The following is a 20421-nucleotide window of genomic DNA, read 5'->3' on the forward strand; positions in this document are numbered from 1 at the left end:
GAACCGGCATCTTATAGTTTATCTCTTTTATTATAAAGCTGAAGAGTGTGTTAGTTTCAACGTGCCCATCTCATTCTGATTGACTGATTGACTGATTGACTGACTGATTCGAATTGAAAAAATATTTTAGTGTTAGCCATTTATCGGGGAATGCTATGGGCTATATAACATCACGCTATAACCAATAGGAGCGGAGCGGCAATGAAAAATGTTAGGTACAAAAAGAGATTTATTTATTTTGGCAGCTTCCGTTGCCTGCGCTGAGTAAACGAATAAAGTTACGCAACAATCATGTACGACGGAATTATTCCTCTTAAAAAGTTCTAAAACATATAAAACAAAGTCCTCTGCCGCGTCTTTCTGCCTGTCTGAACGCGATAAACTCAAAAACTATCCAACGGATTTCGATGATATTTGGGATGGAAATAGTTTGACACCGTACCTACTTTATATCCGGGAAAACATATAGAGGGACTTCTATCCCGGAAAACTATCACGAGGGCGAAGTCGCGAGCAAATGTTAGTTACTTATATAAAAAGTAAACACGCTTGAAACCGGTTTACGAATAAATGGAATGGAAGCGTGACCTTGAATACAAATAAATATTGAACGAAGCGAAGTTGACTCTTATTTGTATTAAAATAGCTGAGAACTTTACTTATTGTTATAAGATTTATAAGGTTTTTTTATCTAGTGGTAACATCTGAGGCTGAAGTGAAGGGTCGAGTTCAAATCGTGAGTCGTCACCCATTATAAACAGGTAGATATTTTTATACTGAGATCTTATGTTTACGCGAATGTTGTCATAATTAAATTATTTTTCGGATTTAATCGCGGTTTCTCATAATAAAATAAATTGTTTCATTTTGAGGTGATGTTTTGCTTGTTTTTTAGTAATAAAATTAGTTTTCAGATTTTGTCGCGGTTTTTTTAATTATAAATTATCTCTTGACGGTCCGAAGAAATTGCAGCCTTTATGATCAAAGGGAGGACTGAGATGTAAGTACTACGTCATGCGAAGTCAGTTACTGTATCTATCTATATTTAACAATTACTTATACAAATCGCGACAAAATATAAAAACTACATACATAACATCACGCATTTATCCCCGAAGAGTTATGCAGAGGCGCAACTAGGACACCCACTTTTCGTCAAGTGTGTTCCGGCCCATGATGTGATAGGGGGCGAGCCTATCGCCATATCGGGCACAAATTCCAGACTCCGGACTGATTCTGAGCAGAAAAACCCAAATATCACTTTGCCCGACGCGGGATTCGATCCCAGGACCTCAAAGCGCTATTGTACCGGGCATGCAAAACAACTACGCCACCGAGGCAGTCAAATATAACTAGTTTTATTTTGATGTCAATATTCATATAAACATAAATCATTGAAACTGTTTACTTTAAAATCTTAGTTATGAAAGCTAAATAATTGTAAGGTATAAGATTTACCAAGAATATAATAAATTGTAGGATGAAAACCAGAGCTGATTGCTGTTAGCAATTCAGCGAATTTACTTATTTTGCCCATTACTTCACATTACCCAGAGAATGTAAAAATTGAAAATATCATAATCAAAATAGTTTATTAGTTATAAAAAACAATTAGGTGGTCAATGTTCAATCTAGCATCAGTTTATACAGTGATCTTGAGATTGATATTAGATGAATAGTGTAAACTAGAATGCAAAAATTTGACAATTATCAATACCAAACAATATTAAGTGAATTTCAATCTAAGGATGAACTGATGCTAGACTGAAAGTCGAATGACCACCCTACATAGAATTAAAAAAATATAAAAACAATCAAAATAAATCTTAAAAAAATATTAATCATCTTTTTTCCTTTTTCACCTTTGATTCAGGCGCATTAGGATTTACACCCTTATAAAATTGTTTGAGAAGAGCCATAGCTTCATCAGCTAATAGGTTCCCATTTAATATGTAGTTATTCTTATAAAATTCACTTATATCTAATACAGTTTTGCCGCCAAACCTATCATTGGCACAGCCATATGTGACTTCCTTTACATTTAAGTTCGTGAGTGCTGCTGCACACATAATACAGGGCTCCACGGTGACATAGACAAGTATATCTTTAAAATATGTGTTATAATCTATGTTATTTAATTTACAGTATTCTATAACCGTGTCTATACAATTTATTTCAGCATGTCTTGTAGGGTTGCGGGTTGCGTTAACACAATTCCTTGACTCCGCTACAATGTTCTCGTTGTGGACAAATACACATCCCACAGGCACTTCCTGGGCAGTTAATGCTTCCGATGCCAATTCAAGGGCTCTTCTCATAAAATCAACCATTTTGTACTTAAAGGAATGTATCAATTTGGTTCTTTTTTATTTGTAATATTGCATAAGGTTATTGTCTTCCAAACACTTCTGAGCCTGTTTGTACCACTTATCTGCACCGCCTGACCTTGGGCTGGGGTGTGGCATGTAAACTATCTGGAAGATAAAATTTTATAACAAATAATTATAGTTTAGGAAAGAGATACGCAGTGGTTTGCATTACTTATGTGCAACAGAAAGAAAATGCTGTATTTCTCTGCTAAGATATAAATAATTAGTTCATGTTCAATCACACATCCACAAATAATGTATTATTACTGTAAATTAATATTTTTAATGGTATTAAATGGCTTAAATAAAATAACATTGAAAGGGTTTTCCCTACATACAGTAGTATCCGATTATAATGATTCGCGTTATAACAACGCATCGGTTATAACGACTATCGGATATAGCGTCCAGATTCGGTTATCCCTTTGATGTCGCTATAACTGGTTTTCACTGTAATACTTTCCAGATCACATTAAACAGAAGGGTTAGAGGTTAAAACTTGCTGTCCTGACATAACTTTTGTTAAAAGTATGAAGGTGAGGTGTACATGTTAAAAAAAACTTATAAAAACAATAAAATTAAAATACCTTGATTGATTTTTCAGGCAAATATTTTGCTAAAGTCTTCTGAGCTCTTTTTTCACAGAATTTACCAATAGCAACAATTATTTTTACATCATAAAGTTCAAGTATCTCAGCAAAAATGGGGTCAATAATGCTGTACAGTTGTTCCTTTTCATTTGCCTGTAAAAGTTAATTTTATTTATAGTAAATAAAATAATTTAAATATAATTATACTATTTATTTAGCGGCGATAGCCTAGTTGAGTGTGGAACGGACTGCCAAGACGAATGTCCGCAGGTTCAAATCCCAAGGGCACACACCTCTGACTTTTCTAAAAAATCATGTGTGTATTGTTTGTGAATTTATCATTCGCTTTAACGGTGAAGAAAAACATCGTGAGAAAACCTGCATACCTGAGAAGTTCTCTATAGGAATTTCGAGAGTGTGTGAAGTCTACCAATACGCACTAGGCCAGCGTGGTGGACTAAGGCTTAATCCCTCTCAGTAGTAGAGGAGGCCCGTGCCCAGCAGTGGGACAGTATATAATACAGGGCTGATATTATTTATTATTACTTATATCTTTATTTGAAAAATTACATTTTTTTTGTGGTTAATAAAAAAAACATCCTTCCAGTGTTCAAAATATGAGTGATTCATACAAATACTAGTACTGTTATCAGATAAGACCATATTTTTATTGTAAAACAAAAATTTGTGTATAATTTAAATCTACTTTATTATAAGTCACTAACTTTCAAATCCTCCGGTGTAAGATTGGCGCCATTTTCCTTCATCCACTGTTGTGGTAAATAGTTGTACACAAAACTGGATTCAAAAAATTTATCTGGAGTCCCGCAATTTTTTTTAAAGTAACCCCAAAATCGCTGACCACTTTGCTGTAACATAGCATGTTAAATTAATTAATTTAAAAACTGTAATAGTACATATTAATCTTTAAGTACATGTTTTTTTTAACTTGGTTAACAAATAAGAAAGTAAAGAAAAAATTTTATAAAGTAAAAAAATATTATTCATTTAGACCCATTCCTGGCCTTTACCTCACCCCAATATAGATTCCATAGATGAAATTATGTCATATAATGCACAAATATTAAGTACTATTTCTATTAAAGATTGAGACAGTAGAATAAACTAGAATGTGTGGTCATTATAATATTAGTACATAAAACAGTTTTCTAGAAATTTTTCTACGAAATAACTCTTACTACATTTGATGGCAGGCAGAATCTGGTTCAGATTATGTTGCCCTGTTTGAAACTTGTTTATTGGTAAATAATAGCAGATCGTTTTTTTTTCTTTTTGTTTCAAATATTTATAATCAATGAATAGCCCTTAAGTGAATTTGTGGTATGTATAAATGACCAATATTTAGTAATGTATCTAATTACCTCTGTTCTGGGACAGTTGAAACCTTTAACAGGTCTGGAAGCTAACTCTTTCTGTGGCTTGCCAACTGGCCCCTCAATGCCGAGCCAGTCTTGTACAGATGATATTTCTCCAAAAGGAACCTAAAATAATAACCAATGTTATTGTTATGTTAACACTACAATAAAATAAAATATTAAACATAGAATATACTATAGAACATCTCTACACATAGATTAAAGTTAAGACTATTTTTTTGTGTCAGGCACTACTTACAAATATATTTTAATATCACTAAAGCTTATATATACATCAAAATTAAGTGAAAGAACTACATAATAAGAAGTCATTATACAAAAACAACATTGATAACACAAAAATAAATGAATAAAAAATAATGAATGTTGCTATTAATATACTTCCTATAATTACCACAGTCCAACACTATACTTTTTAGCATGAAACTAGCCTATATATTAATATAGGATTTAATCTATCTGTGTGCTAGTATAAATGTTGATATCTACAAAAATTAGATTTCAGGATACCAGTTAGAAGGCACCAAAACTTAAAATTAAAAATAATACTTCTTAGTAACTATGAGCAATATTGTAGACTTAGATATGAAAAAATAGACAGGCACATAACAAGGTGATAAAAATCACAACAATACAACCACATCAGTATAAATGAGACAGAGAATAACACTGCTTCCTCCTCGTTAACTTTCTGCAAACATGTCACTTCTCTACGTGCTAAACGAAAGCATATTTTGATGTCGTTTTTTGCCTGCACCCTAGAATTGAGTTTTTATAGATAAGAGCATTTTAGCTAGCGGTCAGTAAACATAAACTGCCAACAAACATATTCACTTAATTTTCTATATTATAAGGACTCTAATTTTTTAAATAAGGAAAATGCACTCTTGTCTACATACATCTTGTATACAACTCTCAGAGTATTTGCCCATTGTGTACAACAAAAATATAGCATTGAACAGACTTAATTTGTTTAATATCTCCAGTTTCAAGGCATGGCAGTCATTATACTATGGCTGTTTTATCACATACCATTACTGGCATGCATGCCATCGGTTGGAGTTTAAATATACTTACTACTTTTTCTACATACTATATAATATCACCAAAGCATAAATAAAGTAATATGAACCGTGAAAATTCAAGCAATACTATACTATATAGATAGTACTAATGCCATGCCAAGAGATTACTCTTACTCCAGTCTGTGACATTCCAAAAGGTCCAGGGTTCATGCCGAAGAACATTATCTGTTTCCTCGTGCTACAATATTTACGAACGTACATTTCAAACGTATGCCTGGCATAGATTGTCGGATTGTACACACAATGGACACTAGATGGAAATTTAAATTCGTCTAAATGTCTGTTTAATTTGTCCACTATATAAAAAAACTCTTCACTTATATCTTGTGCATCGGTACTATTAGAGTTATTCGAAAAAAACGAAGACACAACTTTAAGCTCCGACATTTTGCCGCGAAATGTACCTCACCTTATCTACTATTGCAATTAACTGCGTCCGGTGTACTTTGTTATCAACATGCGTTTTTAATTAGATAAAAGCACTTAGGTCCTTGAAGTTATATAGCCTTCACTATATACAATGGAATTCCAATTCGTTGTAATGAGCCGTATCATTTTTACTATTAACTCAGACATTACACAGCAACCATAATTCAAGATTATATAGAGCCAGCAACGATAATACATTACAACCACTAATCAGTTAATAACAGGCCAAAGAGCATTACAATTTACAATAGGGAAATAACAAGCTATAGAGCAATTAATTAGCAATATACTACCGATACTACCTAAAAAACTCAACAATAATAAGTAATCGCGCAGGCCCAAAAAGGACAAAAGAGATAAACATCTCTGTCTAACACACGTTTGTATAATCTTATATTTCATCTATAGAAGTAGAACTGTCATTTCGCGGTGTATCTGTTTTCAAATCCCATGACAGGAGGTAATCCAGTGACAGCTACAGCCTAAAGGTCATTGACATTGGGCTTGTTTTTTTGAACCGGTCAATTTTTGATAGCATTTTAAAAATTAGGCACATGTGATTATATTGGTCTCTGCATGTGATAATAAATACAGTTCGCACAATGTATCTGCTTGAATAATACTGCTAGTAGTACGTTTATCGTTTAAGTTATAACTACGTCTTAACTTCGTATCTACCTCGATTGTAACTCATATCATGAATTAAGTATAGTATCTAATATTAAGTTTTTCCAATGATATCGAATAATAAATTGGGATTACAAGATACTGTGTCATAATTCAACATAATTAATTAGCATGAATAATTAATAAACACACATGACTTTATAACCTGTACATACGTGTGAACAATTTTTATTTATAAAACGATCGCTCCACCGATCTTACTTATCTGAGTATCCGGATCTAGTATAGTACTTTAACACGCAAGTACATAGCGTGTTATTACATGCTTATCTCCAGAATGGATATTAGAAAGTTATAGAGACTACATACCGCTTTCACATAATATCGCGCCGGAGCGGCCAAGTGCAGTGCTTTCTTTCCTAAGTGCCTGTCATTCATGTCAGTCGTACAAAAGTGCTTGAATTTCAAATTGATGAATAGTGTTTACTTGTGAGTAAAAATTATTTTTGGAGTGCTATGTGCACATCAAGTATTTTAAAAAAATCTACTAACTCTGAGGTAAGTTATAAATGTTAATTACATTACCATTTAACTAAGCTACTTGTAGTTGTATTTTTCAAGATGAATCCAACCAGTTTGAACTGATTTGTAATTATAAAAATTGAAGGGAAATATTATTTTTAATTTCAAAAAAATATATATTTTAATGATATCAAGATAACATTTTATTTTTTAATAACGTACATGATAATTTTACATATCTATGTAAACAGTTTAAAAAAGCATACAATGTGACTTTGAGCTATCTAATAAATAGTCATCAGGAATATCTTGACCTAAGTTCACACCATTTGCTTATTTAAATTGCTCTATATTACCCACAATTTAAAACTATATGATTGTTGGGCCACTTAGCAATCTTGAGTTGTTAACTTCAGTCAAATCAAAATATATGCATTTTACATGTTAAATAGATGGGGACCATATAAATTGGTCTGAAGTATAGTCTAGTTAGTTTAATAGGTTATGAAACAAAATACAAAACATCATTCATTAATTAATTATGAAAAATAAGGGGAAACACTAAGATGTTTTTATTACATAGATACGTTATCCGAGCTCAATACTGGCAAGACCAAAGTAAGGTAACTGCCCGACATTCACTTAGTCAACCTCCAACCACTGTCGCGACTAGTCGGCTTACTAACTTTTTGTATTTTTATAAATAAAATGCCTTCCTGTGTTTTTAGACGATGTACACATTATACTCCAACTGTGAATGAAAAAACGTTTCATTTTATACGTTAGTAATAAGTATACACTCTTTAACTTATTTTTTAAACTAATAAATCCATTTTATTCGACTGTCATGGCGACGGGGCGGCCGACGCTCGGGCCCATTCGGAACCACTCGGGCTCGCTCGGGCCGTATCGATGCGAGCCGCTAGGGCTGTGACTATAGTAAATACTCCGCTGTTTTTATGTGCAATTTTGTTAGTGTATGACGCGTCTATTTGTAAAATGTCATTGGGGAAACATACAAAAATAGCTAGTGTTAGTTTACAACCAACTATTTTAATTGATGACCATTAGTGTGTTAGATTGTTTTATCACTTTATTTTAAACAATAAAAATAAAGAGATAAATCAACTTTTATAAATAAAATATAATTTTTATTTTATTGAAATAAAACTATTTTATGGATTTTATCTTGGTTTTTTATATTTCAAAGACTTTGCAGCCTTGATGGTCATAGGGGGTACTGAGGTTATTGGTCATCCATTACAATGCCTCCAAAAATATCCTTTATGATAAGCTGAATAGCTGCTTGATTACTGTTTCATTTTAGGAGTATGAAACATTGTGTTCTCTTATTTTGGACAATGACACATATTTTTTCAGACAGTTAAAATAAAACTCAGATTTCTGATAATCTGTTATTTTAGAAAAATACATGGTTGTTACTTAGGGAAGACTTAAATCTCAATCTGAATGGACAACTCCTTAAAATAAAACTATTATACGGATTTTATTGCGATTTTTTATATTATAATTTTCTCCCGACGTTTCGAAAATTATAACATAAAAAACCGCGATAAAATCCATAAAATAGTTTTATTTGAAGGACTAACATTTCCGTAAACATAAGAAATTATATGGACAACTCCTATGTAAATGTATTCATGTTGAAAAAATATAAAATGTATAACTAGAGCCCAATAATAATATACAAACCTTAAACAACTGTGCATTACCACATTGTTTCTAGCTGTAGAAATAAAATGCGATATATATACCTAAATTCCTAAATTGACCAGTCTGGGATCTAAAGTTCTACATTAAGGGAACTCGTCAATACAGCGACCAACGAAGGGGTACTACTAGCCCATTGAATATGGCATTGAAAATGATAGTGAGCCTTTGAATATTCAAGGGTGCAAATTGTTATACTTACTTATGTCGGAGCGAATGACCATGGCTGCGAGGCTGACGCGAACTATTTCTTCGGGACACCTCATAATAACAATAATCACCAGATACTTTTATTGTTACTACTTTAAGAATTCTGGGCAAAGGAAAAATTATAATTAAAAGATTTGACGATGAAAATTATAAGGAAATATGTGTTTTGAACAACTGTTCCAATTACATACATTATTACCGCACACATATCACGCCTTTAACCTCGAGCGAGTAGACAGAAGTGCAATTAAGGTATCTACTTTTCGCCTGTGTATTTTGTACCTAGATGTAATAGGTGGCGAGCCTATCGCCACATCGGGCATAAAATTTGACTCTGAGCTGATACTGAACAGAAACACCCAAACATCACTTTGCCCGACCCGGCATTTGAACCCAGGACCTCAGACCGCTGCCATACGCACATGCAGTACAACTACGCCACTGAGCCAGTCCAGTCAGTTTATTACATTTCATTATAAATAAATAGTAATAAACTGAGCATGCCTAAAACTTTATCTTCCATACTACATTACATAGTATACAATGTGTTAATAATATCAGCCCTGTATTATATACTTGCCCACTGCTGTGCACGGGCCTCCTCTACTATTGAGAGGGATTAGGCCTTGTCCACCACGCTGGCCTAGTGCGGATTGGTAGACTTCACACACCTTCGAAATTCTTATAGAAAACTTCTCAGATGTGCAGGTTTCCTCACGATGTTTTCCTTCACCGTTAAAGCGAACGATAAATTCACAAAGAATACACACATGATTTTAGGAAAGTCAGAGGTGTGTGCCATTGGGATTTGAACCTGCGGACATTCGTCTTGGCAGTCCGTTCCACACCCAACTAGGCTATCGCCGCGTCTACAATGTGTTAACAAGCTCATAAACGGAACGCTTAAAAACAAATACAAGCCCTAGTTATGTAATAAGCTAATCAGTATAATCTTGAGTCTTTTATTTGCTGATAATGTCAATGTCTTGTCAACATTTTAGTGTGCAATGATAAAGATGCATTGTAGTCAGAAGCTGTTCGTGGTGTAACCGTGCTTCGCTATCTAATGTTGTAATTTGCAGGTATTGTGTTAAATAATAAAGAGCCTTTTTTAGGATTATATTTAACATCGGCGACGTAAATTATTGTAAAAAAATATTTCTATTTTTAGTTTTAAACAGCGTCATATGAGTAATGTAAAAGGTATTATATCGTGGCTAGATAACCAGTGACAGTTTCAAACGATAATTAGTCACAATAATTATCTCTAGATCACTAATGATATTAGTTTTAATTAAAAATAGTCTACCGCCTCACTCGATCCATTTCCCTTAAAATTGATTTAGCATTAACACTGATTCGTATTAATATAGTATTCATTTCCAGCCTGGCAGTAAAGCGACAAAGATAATCCACGGAGTCGTCATTACCATGGCGCGGCAAATCTTCTTCATATTCAGGACGTACCTGGACATGATAATAGACCTGATTTACTCCTTCTTCTGGGAGGGGAAGAGACAGGCCATTCCAGATTTAGAGAAACGACACTCGATTTTAATGGAGAGTGCTGTGAGCCTCGCAGCAAAAATCAGGAATAAGGAGCTGAAATCTGAAGATCTTGTCAATGCGTGCATCGAGAGAATACAATCTGTGAGTATTTATCAAATTATAGTAGAAAATGTTGCATTTTAGTCCTTCTGTAATCAATTAATAGAGCATTTTCAGGGATTAAATACTGTTTATACAACTCGGCGATCGGCTTAGCCATAAATAAGGATTTTTCAAGTTCATATTACTTGAAAGGAAAATATACTTAACATATCGAAGTTAATTTTATTAATTCAGCGTTCCGATATGTTTAAAAAAAGTTTATCCGTAGACTACTCTATGGATCATTTTTCCCCGCTCCCCACTGGGAGATAGACGGATTGTGCAGAATGTTTGGCAAAACGTATAACATACAAAACGGGGCTCTAGCTATAATAATATAACGTGTTTAATTTTCTAAAGTAAATTTTGTGTATTCATCTTTAATATTTGCCTCAGGTAAACCCGATCATAAATGCGGTGACTGACGAAAGGTTTGAAGAAGCTCGTAAGGAGGCTAAAGAGATCGATCTGATGATAGCCAAGGGACTCTCGGAGGAGGAATTTAAAAAGAAGCCGTTCTTAGGTGCGTACTTAATTAGAAACAATTGATAAATTTTTGTCTCTTTTTTTTTATTGTTTTGAATTATGAGACGAGCTTGCCGTTCGCCTGATGGTAAGTAAAACGACCGCCCATAAACAAAAACACCATCCAACACCTTCAATTACAAAGTATTGTTTGGTATTCCACTGCGCCGCCATCCTGATGAGGTACATGAGATTAATCTCAGTTTTGTGACATCTAGCGGCCGTTTTCAATAAACGATCTCAATCTGAATCTCCAATCTCCACGGATAAACCAATTAATAAGCATGAAAAAGACATATTAGTTCTGATTGGTGCATTTTAGCGATAGATTGATAAGACGATTGGGGTCGTTTATTGAAAACGGATGAAGATCTCTCACTATAGAGACGACCTTATAGTGTAAATCTGACGAATGTTCGTATTGGCGAAATGGTCGTGGGCAGCACTAGGTTTTTATGCATTTATAACAAGCTTGTCAAGGTATACACGGGGGAACTCATATGAGTACCATTAAAAAGATATGTGCACTAACAACTCCAATAAAGAGTGGCGATAGCCTAGTAGAGCGGCGATAGCCTGGTTGCTTGTGGAACGGTCTGCCGAGACGAATGTCCACAGGTTCAAATCCCAAAGGCACACACCTCTGACTTTTCTAAAATTATGTGTGTTTTCTTTGTGAATTATCGCTTGCTTTAACCGTGAAGGAAAACATCGTGAGGAAACCTGCATACCTGAGAATAGGAATAGGAATTTAGAGGGTGTGTGAAGTCTACCAATCCGCACTAGGCCATCGTGGTGGACTAAGGCCTAATCCCCCTCAGTAGTAGAGGAGGCCCGTGCTCAACAGTGGGATAGTATATAATACAGGGCTGATATTTTAACTGCAATAAATGCACGCGAGCAGCGCGCGATCAAAGTATTCGCGGAGCCGTCGCACATTTGAACGAACACTTAAATTACATTAAAATAAAAGTATTTTGTGGATTTTATCGCGGTAACGGAGCGGAGTAAGAAAGCTGCAGTCTTCGAAACTTCAGGAGAAATTACTATAAAAACCGTGATACAATCCGTAAAATAGTTTTATTTTAATGTCCAATATTCGCGTTAACATAAGAAATCTTAAATTACATTTAAGAGCTTATCGCACCTGCTCTACAGGGGATCAAGTCTTGATATGCAATCTTACGATATACTATCTTTATTACTCGACTACGGCGAAACAAAGGAGGCTATAATTTTAACACCCTATTTATATTGTGTGTATATGTATGTTTGGATCGTCCACTCTAGCATAATCGAGTACACCTAGTACTAATCGATTACTACACCTAATCGATTTCCGTCGACTCACTAATCGATTTTGATAAATAAGTTGTTATTCAATTCATGTATATTGTGCGATGGTTATTGCAGGGGTACCATTTACGGCCAAAGAGTGTCATGCAGTGAAAGGTATGCTGCAAACGCTGGGGATAAAGGCGCGTGCACACGTGCGGGCGCACGAGGACGCAAAGTGTGTGCAGCTCCTTAAGGAGGCGGGCGCTATCCCTATCGCTGTTACTAATGTGCCTGAAATTAATAAATGGTAAGATGATGTGATATAGAAACTTTGCGAAGATTTTAAGTTTATTAAATCCAAGGGTTTGGGTTGGGACTACGTCCAGAAAATTCCTAACTTACATTAACTCATAAATATCTCTTCTCTTACTCTTTACTAATATTATGAATGCAAAAGTAACTGAGTTTGTCTGAAGCACTCTTGTGGCTAAACCATTAAACTTATGACAAAACTAGGTGAAATTTGAAGAAAAAAATAAGCATTTTTTTATATTTGTTATAAACTGAATTCCAAGCGAAGTCACAAGGAAAAACTTGATTTAAACATAGCCTGTATATTTTCATTATAATGTCCCCAGGGCGGAGACCCGCAACCTGGTGTTCGGGCAGACCAACAACCCGTACCACACGGGGAGGATCGTGGGAGGGTCCAGTGGAGGGGAGGCGGCGCTCGTTGCCGCCATCGGCTCGCCCATATCACTCTGTATGTATTGTGACACTTAAACTTATCAATAGCAACAACTGTTAGCTTTATGATAATAAACAAATTATCAAAATAAATATCTATAAATATTTCGGTACATTTATTTACCGTGGTCGCTCACTATGGGCCTTGTCAGAAGGTTGAAAGTCACTCAGAGGGCAATGGAGAAGGCTATGCTCGGAGTTTCCTTGCGGGATCGAATCAGAAACGAGGTGATCCGCAGGAGAACCAAAGTAACCGAAATAGCCCTTACAGTTGCGATACTCAAGTGGCAGTGGGCAGGGAACATAGCTCGTAGAACTGATGGCTGTTGGGGCGGAAATGTTCTGGAGTGGCGACCACAAACCGGAAGACGCGGTGTAGGCAGGCCCCCCACGAGATGGACCGACGATCTGGTGAGGGTCGCCGGAGTCCGATGGATGTGGGCGGCCCAGAACCGGTCCCTGTGGCGCTCAATGGGGGAGGCCTATGTCCAGCAGTGGACGATTCAAGGGCTGAAATTATTTATTTAATATTTCGCCCTATAAAACCGACAATATGGTGATAAAGTAAAAAATTATGCCACCTAATCATCAGTTTCAGTCACAGTACACTGCTGGCAACAGCCCTCCCCTAAAATTTTCCAGATAATGTAGTCAAGTATGTTAAATTATTTTGAAAATATTATGCCATAATTAGTGTTTCTGGTATACGTATAGGGTTACAAATTTTATATTTATACCAAAACATAACTCTTATATTTTGAATAGGTTCGGATATCGGCGGGTCGACTCGCATGCCGGCTTTCTACTGCGGCCTGTTCGGTCTCAACCCGACCGCAGGATACACGAGCATGGAAGGTAAGGAAGATAGTAGGATATATTTTGTATCCGCGGGGACAGCTACCGACATTCATAAGGAGTTAAAACCTTCCATAGCCGCCCACGGGAGTCGCGTTCCGAGATCAGCCTGTTTATCTGGTTCAAACAGGCCGGCATAATTATACCGATTGGTTATGTCATCCTGATCAGTCGACATTTTATAAGACCCGAATCCGTTTACCATCAGGTGAAGATGGACGTGCCCTTATAAAAAAAATAATGCTTTCAATGTGGACATGTTATACTTCTTAGTCCATTTAAACTTACTACTAACTCTACACATAATAGCTGCCAAACATTTTTTTTATTTGTAAGCGTAACTACATTCACATATAAAAAAAAATCTCCATCATATGGTCGTGTACTTAAATTGTTTTTCCAGTTATTATAGAATGTGCGGTCCTAATTGTAATATTATCTTTCTTGTAGGTAACAACCATAACCATATAGTTTTATGGCCATAAAAGATAATCAGTATCGGTTGTCCTAAGATAAATTAAATTAATAATGAACTTATGACCTATAGAACGAGATGAAGAGATTACGCGGCCAACGCTCAACTTTGATATTAACCGCCTTTCGCTGTACCAAGAAAAATAATTACCAAGCAGTCTACAGTAGAAAAGGTTTATTGTAATTAAATCCTTCGTTATATTCTAGGATCAGCGCTTCGTACCGGCAAAGACGATACAATGGCGTCTATAGGGTTCGTGAGCAGGCACTGTTCCGACCTGGGACCACTTACTAAGATCCTAGTTGGAGAGAAGAACGAAGAGCTCCAGATTGACAGGGTTGTCGACCTTAAGGTATACCATATTTAGGGTTCATTTTCACATGGTCTATTATCTATTAGAGAACTTTGCCATGAAGTACCGGGTTCATTGTCACTTGGTTTTTACTCTTTTATCTATTAGACAAACTTTGCTACAAAGTACCCAACAAATTGTTAAGATTTTTGAATATTTGTTAGAATTGTTGCAGAAACTTTTGAACGAATACGCATGTTTGGCGTATGGATAGAACATGTGACTAACGTAAAAGAGGCTGCTTCAATTAATGAATATAAAAAGTTTCAGTTTTAAGTTTTGAATATAAAATCTTTATTATGGGAAAAAATAATACTAATCTTATTCCAGAACATTAAGTATTACTATGTGGAGACATCAAAGGACCTGCGCATGAGTCCCATCTGCCCAGACCTGAGGAAAGCTATGAACAAGTGAGCAAGTGTTTGTTTTAACATTTGACCATAACCATGATTTTACTAATTATTCCCGATTGTTGAACACTTAGTGTACGCCAAACATATCCATGCCATGTAGTGATAGACAATTTGCCCTTTTGTAGAAAGAGACCAAGCGATTAGCCTGTCTCTTACACTGAATTATAGATAATATTATATTCTATGTCTATGGGCCGTATAATTGCTGTGTCTCACTCACACTTTCTGCCTAATTCACTTAACAGTTATGAAACTTTCCTATTTATACACCTCATATCTATTATCCTTTATATTATACTAGCTTATGCTCGCGGCTTCGCTCGCGTGAAGGAGTTTTCCGGGATAAAAGACCCACTATATATTTTCCCGGGATAGTAGCCTATAACCTTCCTAGGGTCTTAAACTATCTCCATACCAAATTTCGTTTCGTTATACCACGTTTTATATCACGTCCCATTCCCGTGGGAACGGGATAAAAAGTATCCTATGCCCGTTCCCTGGTTCTAAGCTACCTCCCTACCAATTTTCAGCCAAATCGGTTCAGCCGTTCTTGAGTTATAAATAGTGTAACTAACACAACTTTATTTTTTATATATAGATAAGTATTGACGTCAATTATATACCTATAAAATAAATATCCCATTCGTAGAGTGATAACAAATCTGACAGAGGAGGCGCCATCTGGCGGCGCACCGAAGCGGTACTACCACGAGGGCTTCAACTACATGTTCGCGCTGTGGCGCTACTGGATGACGCACGAGACAGAGAACTTCGCCAGGATGATCACCAACAACACCGGAGAGGCTAACTTCTTCGTGGAACTGGCTAAGAAGGTAGGTTGGGTGCTGAGTTTTAGGGACTCAGGGCTGAGATTGGAACGGCACAGGTAGTCTGTCATGGTAACTCTCTGGCATTTTCTGCTAAGGGGCCGTTCAAGTATTACGTAACGCAACTTTTGAAGACTTTTGCCCCCCCCCCCCCCTCATGTAACGCGCCGTATCGTTTTCCTGTACGCCCCTGCCTCCCCTCCAAAAGTTATGAAACTCTAAAGTGATTTTTTTTTGTCATATTCACAATTATTTTACGCAAAATACCGGAAAGTTGCTAAAATGCCTTTGTTAAGTATTGTTTTAAAATAAAAAAACAATGTTACATACAAATTGCGTCACGTAATACTTGAACGGCCCCTAAGAAGCAGTCCAAAAACTAATCGTGTTTCGATTAGATATTGATTTCATTTTGCCAAGGCATTTGCTGTCCCAGGGTAATGAGTGCAACGAAATATGTTATGCTTTAAATCCAAAAAGAATTATATAGTTTTTTTTTATAATGTCAATCAAGTGAATATGCAGGAGAGTCCTGAGATAGGAATTTCAGACTGATATACGATTAAATAAATTATCGCAATCTTAATATTCGATCTGAAAAAGTCATTCAAAAAGCCTTTATTCTGATTGATCATTTTCAGTGAATGAAAAAAGATTACGATAATTTATTAAAATCGGTAGATAGTCACTTTCAATACAAGGATAATATAAGGTTGGTGAACTGTGGTGTTATTAGATATGCCACTGCTTACCCAAGGACAAGATGTGTAAAGTTATATTGTTTACAGCTAGTGGGCATGAGTAACTACACGTTTGCGGCGATATTGAAATTGTTTGACGATCAAGTTATGCCCAAAGTAAACAAGGAGTGGGCCGAGAAACTCACCAAGGAGTTAAAGGAAGATCTGCTGGTGAGTACTATAATAATTTCAGGGAGGAGGACTTTAAAGCCGTAGTTGAGTCGACGGAGGCACGGTTGGATTGGGACACTTCTAGGCCAGCGGCAAAATGCTTCGATTAAAACCTGTATTTTTTTACTTTTTTCATATGTACCAGTGACTAAAGGGGAACGCAAGTGCCTCTTATTTGTTAAAACGATCTTTTATATGTTCTGGCACCATGACTGTCGATAAATTTTGTGTCTCTCCGGGCGGCGAGAATCCTCGTTCACCGCTGCTTCAAAGGTGTTTTCAGTTTAAAGATCATATATTTTCTAATCTATCACTGCTAAGTATACATATAGTACATACATATATTAGTACCTTACTTTTATGTTGGCTGGAATGTCATATAGTTTGTGTACTACGATAAATAAATGTGTCTTCTAATACTTGATTAGTCTTCATAATTCTTTAAAAAAATAATATTATAATAGCAAAAAGAAAGACGCCAACTTCAACAATTTTCTTGGTGAATTGTTGCTTATTAGGGTGGTGACCTAACAAAAAGAACATCGGTAAAGTCTACGCTCGAAGCACCGGATAGTTGCACGGATCGCCCCTTGTAAAGCCGCCATTGATTTTATTATTTTATTGACAAACTAAAGGTAACCTTCACAATATATGTTTCAGAGCACACTGGGGTCTGACGGTGTGCTGTTGTTCCCGAGTGCGCCGGCGCCGGCCCCCTACCACCACTCGCTGTACCTGCGCCCCTTCAACTTCGCCTACTGGGCGATCTTCAATGTGCTGCGATGCCCTGCGGCGCAGGTATAGATTTTTTATTATATATTGTTATTAACTTAATCAGTGTAATTGGTTTATCCATTCTAATTGAAATAAATAAATAAAATAAATTTGTTTGACGAAATAGAAGGCAAAGAATCAAGTGGTTAGAAGTGATCATAAATACTATATCTGAGTGCGTCAAAGGCCACCACCAAGAATCATGGGTCTTTTGACAAGCTCCAAAGATAGCAGTGATTGGGAAGGATGGTTATTTTTTTAGTCTCTCATCTCTGACAAGGCAGTGGTCAATAAAAGCCAAGTCGGTACTCCGATGGTATTGTTGGTTTTGTCTGCTATGATACCTTTGGTTTTTTCAATATTGTAACTTGATACCTTTAGCAATTTGAATATTGTAACTATTATTTCCAGGTACCCCTAGGCCTGAATGGCGAAGGTCTACCTCTAGGAATACAAGTGGTAGCGGCCCCGAAGAACGAAGCTCTGTGCCTCGCCGTGGCGGAACACTTGGGCAAGGCCTTCGGAGGTTATGTTCCTCCTTGTAGGGTGTTAAGTTAAAGTGTAATTTAGTTTGTATTACTACAAACCAGTGGCGAAAGATGAAATTTTCTCAAAGGGAACCCGACACAACATATTATTACTAATATACATAAATGTAGTCTGCAAATTATTCTGATGATATTAGAGTCTACAAAAATTTTATATAAAGGGAAGCCGGTAGGAATCGAGTTATATGGACCCTTTGCCACTGCTACAAACTAATATATTTTAGGTCATTCGCGTTATGAAAATAGTGGCTCATTCTTGTCAGTTGATGGCTACCTCCGACAAATAAGGTTGCATTATAGAGACAAGATGGTGACAAGTTGAAGACATGCATTCTTATTGGTTGGGGGCGTCTGTAACCAGATGGACAATGAGTCACTGTTTTGTTTACGTGAATTAACTAAAGTTTTGTACTTGAGTCTTTTGGAAGATTCACTTATTTTTAGGTGCGAGGGTATAATTTAGAAGATCTAAATATAACATGTCTACTGAGAATGGAATCGAATTACAATTTTGTAAAAAAAAAGTTGTTCCTATTCGTAAGTATTTTTTATGTATCGTCGCGTGTATTGCGTGATATTTTTTAACGCGTTAGGAGGATAAAAATTGCAAAAACAATGATGTTAATAATTTTAAGTAATAATAAATATGGTGATAGGATATAAATTATAATCTATACACGAATACTGTGATGTTTAAAACTTGCTTAGATATTTCTTTTTAAATACTTATATTATTTGAGGTTTTTTGTTGTGTGTTATAAATTACAATGTTTGGTATGAGTGCCTTCAACATAATATATATTTTTACAAAAAAAAATATCTTTTATTTAATTATACTAATTTGAATATTACCCAAATACCAACAGGGTAAACATAGATAAAGGACCGTGCTTCCTATTTAGCATTCCAGTAATATTGACAAGTGTAAGTGACAAAACGAACTTGCGGTTCATAGTAGGTATTTAAGTTTACAAATTACATAATATTAGCTACAACGCAGCGTAAAAATCATATTTACATTTTGTGTTATCAATTTATATAGATGCCAGGAGCTTTTTACATAATATCAGTGTTACATCATTAACGATAAACAAATTTACGGCTAATACTAAATAAGAATTTTATATGGCACTTGATAGGGCTGTATGCTCGATGCTTTGAATGCCAGCACATAAAAAAAAAAAAACAAAAAAATGTTTAGCGGGAACTAGGTACGTGGTTGGTAAAGTTCAAATATGTGACTGTGCTTGATTTAATCAACTCTTATTTTGTTTAGTGTTGAGTTTAAAAAAATTGAAAAACTGGTTTTATTTTGTCAGTTATGTCGATTGCGTTGATTTGGTTTGTGGCTTGGTTGATCGATTTGAAAATTCGGCAGTAATTATTTTCGGCATGTAAGATAGTTTATCGACAAATTCGTTATCAATTTGGTATAAGCTGGACTGCGGAGTAAATAGTATCATCTAATAATTATTTAGTGATTATTTACACCATCAACAGGTACCAGCCACTTTCAGGAGTTCCAAGTAAGTAGATACTTCAGGACATTGTTAATTTGTTGTTTATATTAGTTCTAGAGACATTATTTGATGATTATTCTGTAGCAGTTCTTAATTATCGTAATGTTTTACGCTAAAGAGGTTAACACAAACTTTGCATAAGTACCTATAACAATAAGTACGTATCTATATACAAGAAAATAATGATGCCAATATGGCGTTAACTGCAGCCATCACACCTGTTTTGTTTAAGCGTGCGTTGCCAGTGCGGTATCTAAAGCCAAACCAGGTAAGTAATAAAACAATCTACCTTGGTGTGCGACCACACTGGTAACAAAATGAATGCTGTATCAGTTCAACAAAACACGTAGTACAGTATATTACAATGTATATTGCGTAGTCGAGGCGGTGAAGTTCACCCACGTCACAATAGTTATGTGAGCGGCACTGGTATTTATTTCAATATGCGAGTGCATGACATGTCTGATATGTGCTAAGTACTCTAATGTAATAAGTACATCTAATTTATTTTAATTTTATGAAAAGTTTAGGTACACTCACATTCTAATCAATAATTATACTTACCTTTTCTAAACTATTGTCA

General features: G+C 35.6%; 2 protein-coding genes across 6 annotated transcripts; one reads left to right on the forward strand and one right to left on the reverse strand.

Moving 5' to 3' along the window:
- Positions 1-908: 908 nt before the first annotated feature.
- LOC115452934 (fatty-acid amide hydrolase 2) lies at positions 909-18624 on the forward strand. 3 transcript variants are annotated; one of them, XM_037437097.1, is made up of 12 exons: positions 909-1000; positions 10347-10610; positions 11007-11133; positions 12549-12720; positions 13052-13176; positions 13926-14015; positions 14697-14842; positions 15173-15255; positions 15908-16091; positions 16874-16996; positions 17657-17794; positions 18182-18624. In XM_037437097.1, the coding sequence occupies exons 2-12, from the start codon at positions 10392-10394 to the stop codon at positions 18326-18328; spliced, it is 1554 nt and encodes a 517-aa protein (XP_037292994.1). In that variant the 5' UTR covers positions 909-1000; positions 10347-10391; the 3' UTR covers positions 18329-18624. The 3 variants fall into 3 exon arrangements, with proteins under 3 accessions (XP_037292994.1, XP_037292992.1, XP_037292993.1); XM_037437095.1 differs by lacking the exon at positions 909-1000 and adding an exon at positions 6365-7055; XM_037437096.1 differs by lacking the exon at positions 909-1000 and adding an exon at positions 9832-10042.
- Positions 1574-6937, reverse strand: LOC115452935 (tRNA-specific adenosine deaminase 2). 3 transcript variants are annotated; one of them, XM_037437100.1, is made up of 5 exons: positions 5851-6166; positions 4342-4461; positions 3685-3828; positions 2957-3112; positions 1574-2474 (listed from the first exon to the last, which is right to left on the reverse strand). In XM_037437100.1, the coding sequence occupies exon 5, from the start codon at positions 2328-2330 to the stop codon at positions 1842-1844; it is 489 nt and encodes a 162-aa protein (XP_037292997.1). In that variant the 5' UTR covers positions 2331-2474; positions 2957-3112; positions 3685-3828; positions 4342-4461; positions 5851-6166; the 3' UTR covers positions 1574-1841. The 3 variants fall into 3 exon arrangements, with proteins under 3 accessions (XP_037292997.1, XP_037292996.1, XP_037292995.1); XM_037437099.1 differs by lacking the exon at positions 5851-6166 and adding an exon at positions 6867-6937 and having other exon boundaries at positions 1900-2474; XM_037437098.1 differs by lacking the exon at positions 5851-6166 and adding an exon at positions 5556-5844 and having other exon boundaries at positions 1900-2474.
- Positions 18625-20421: the final 1797 nt, after the last annotated feature.

This window comes from Manduca sexta, chromosome 10 (genome assembly GCF_014839805.1).
Source record: "Manduca sexta isolate Smith_Timp_Sample1 chromosome 10, JHU_Msex_v1.0, whole genome shotgun sequence".
NCBI lineage: Eukaryota > Metazoa > Arthropoda > Insecta > Lepidoptera > Sphingidae > Manduca > Manduca sexta.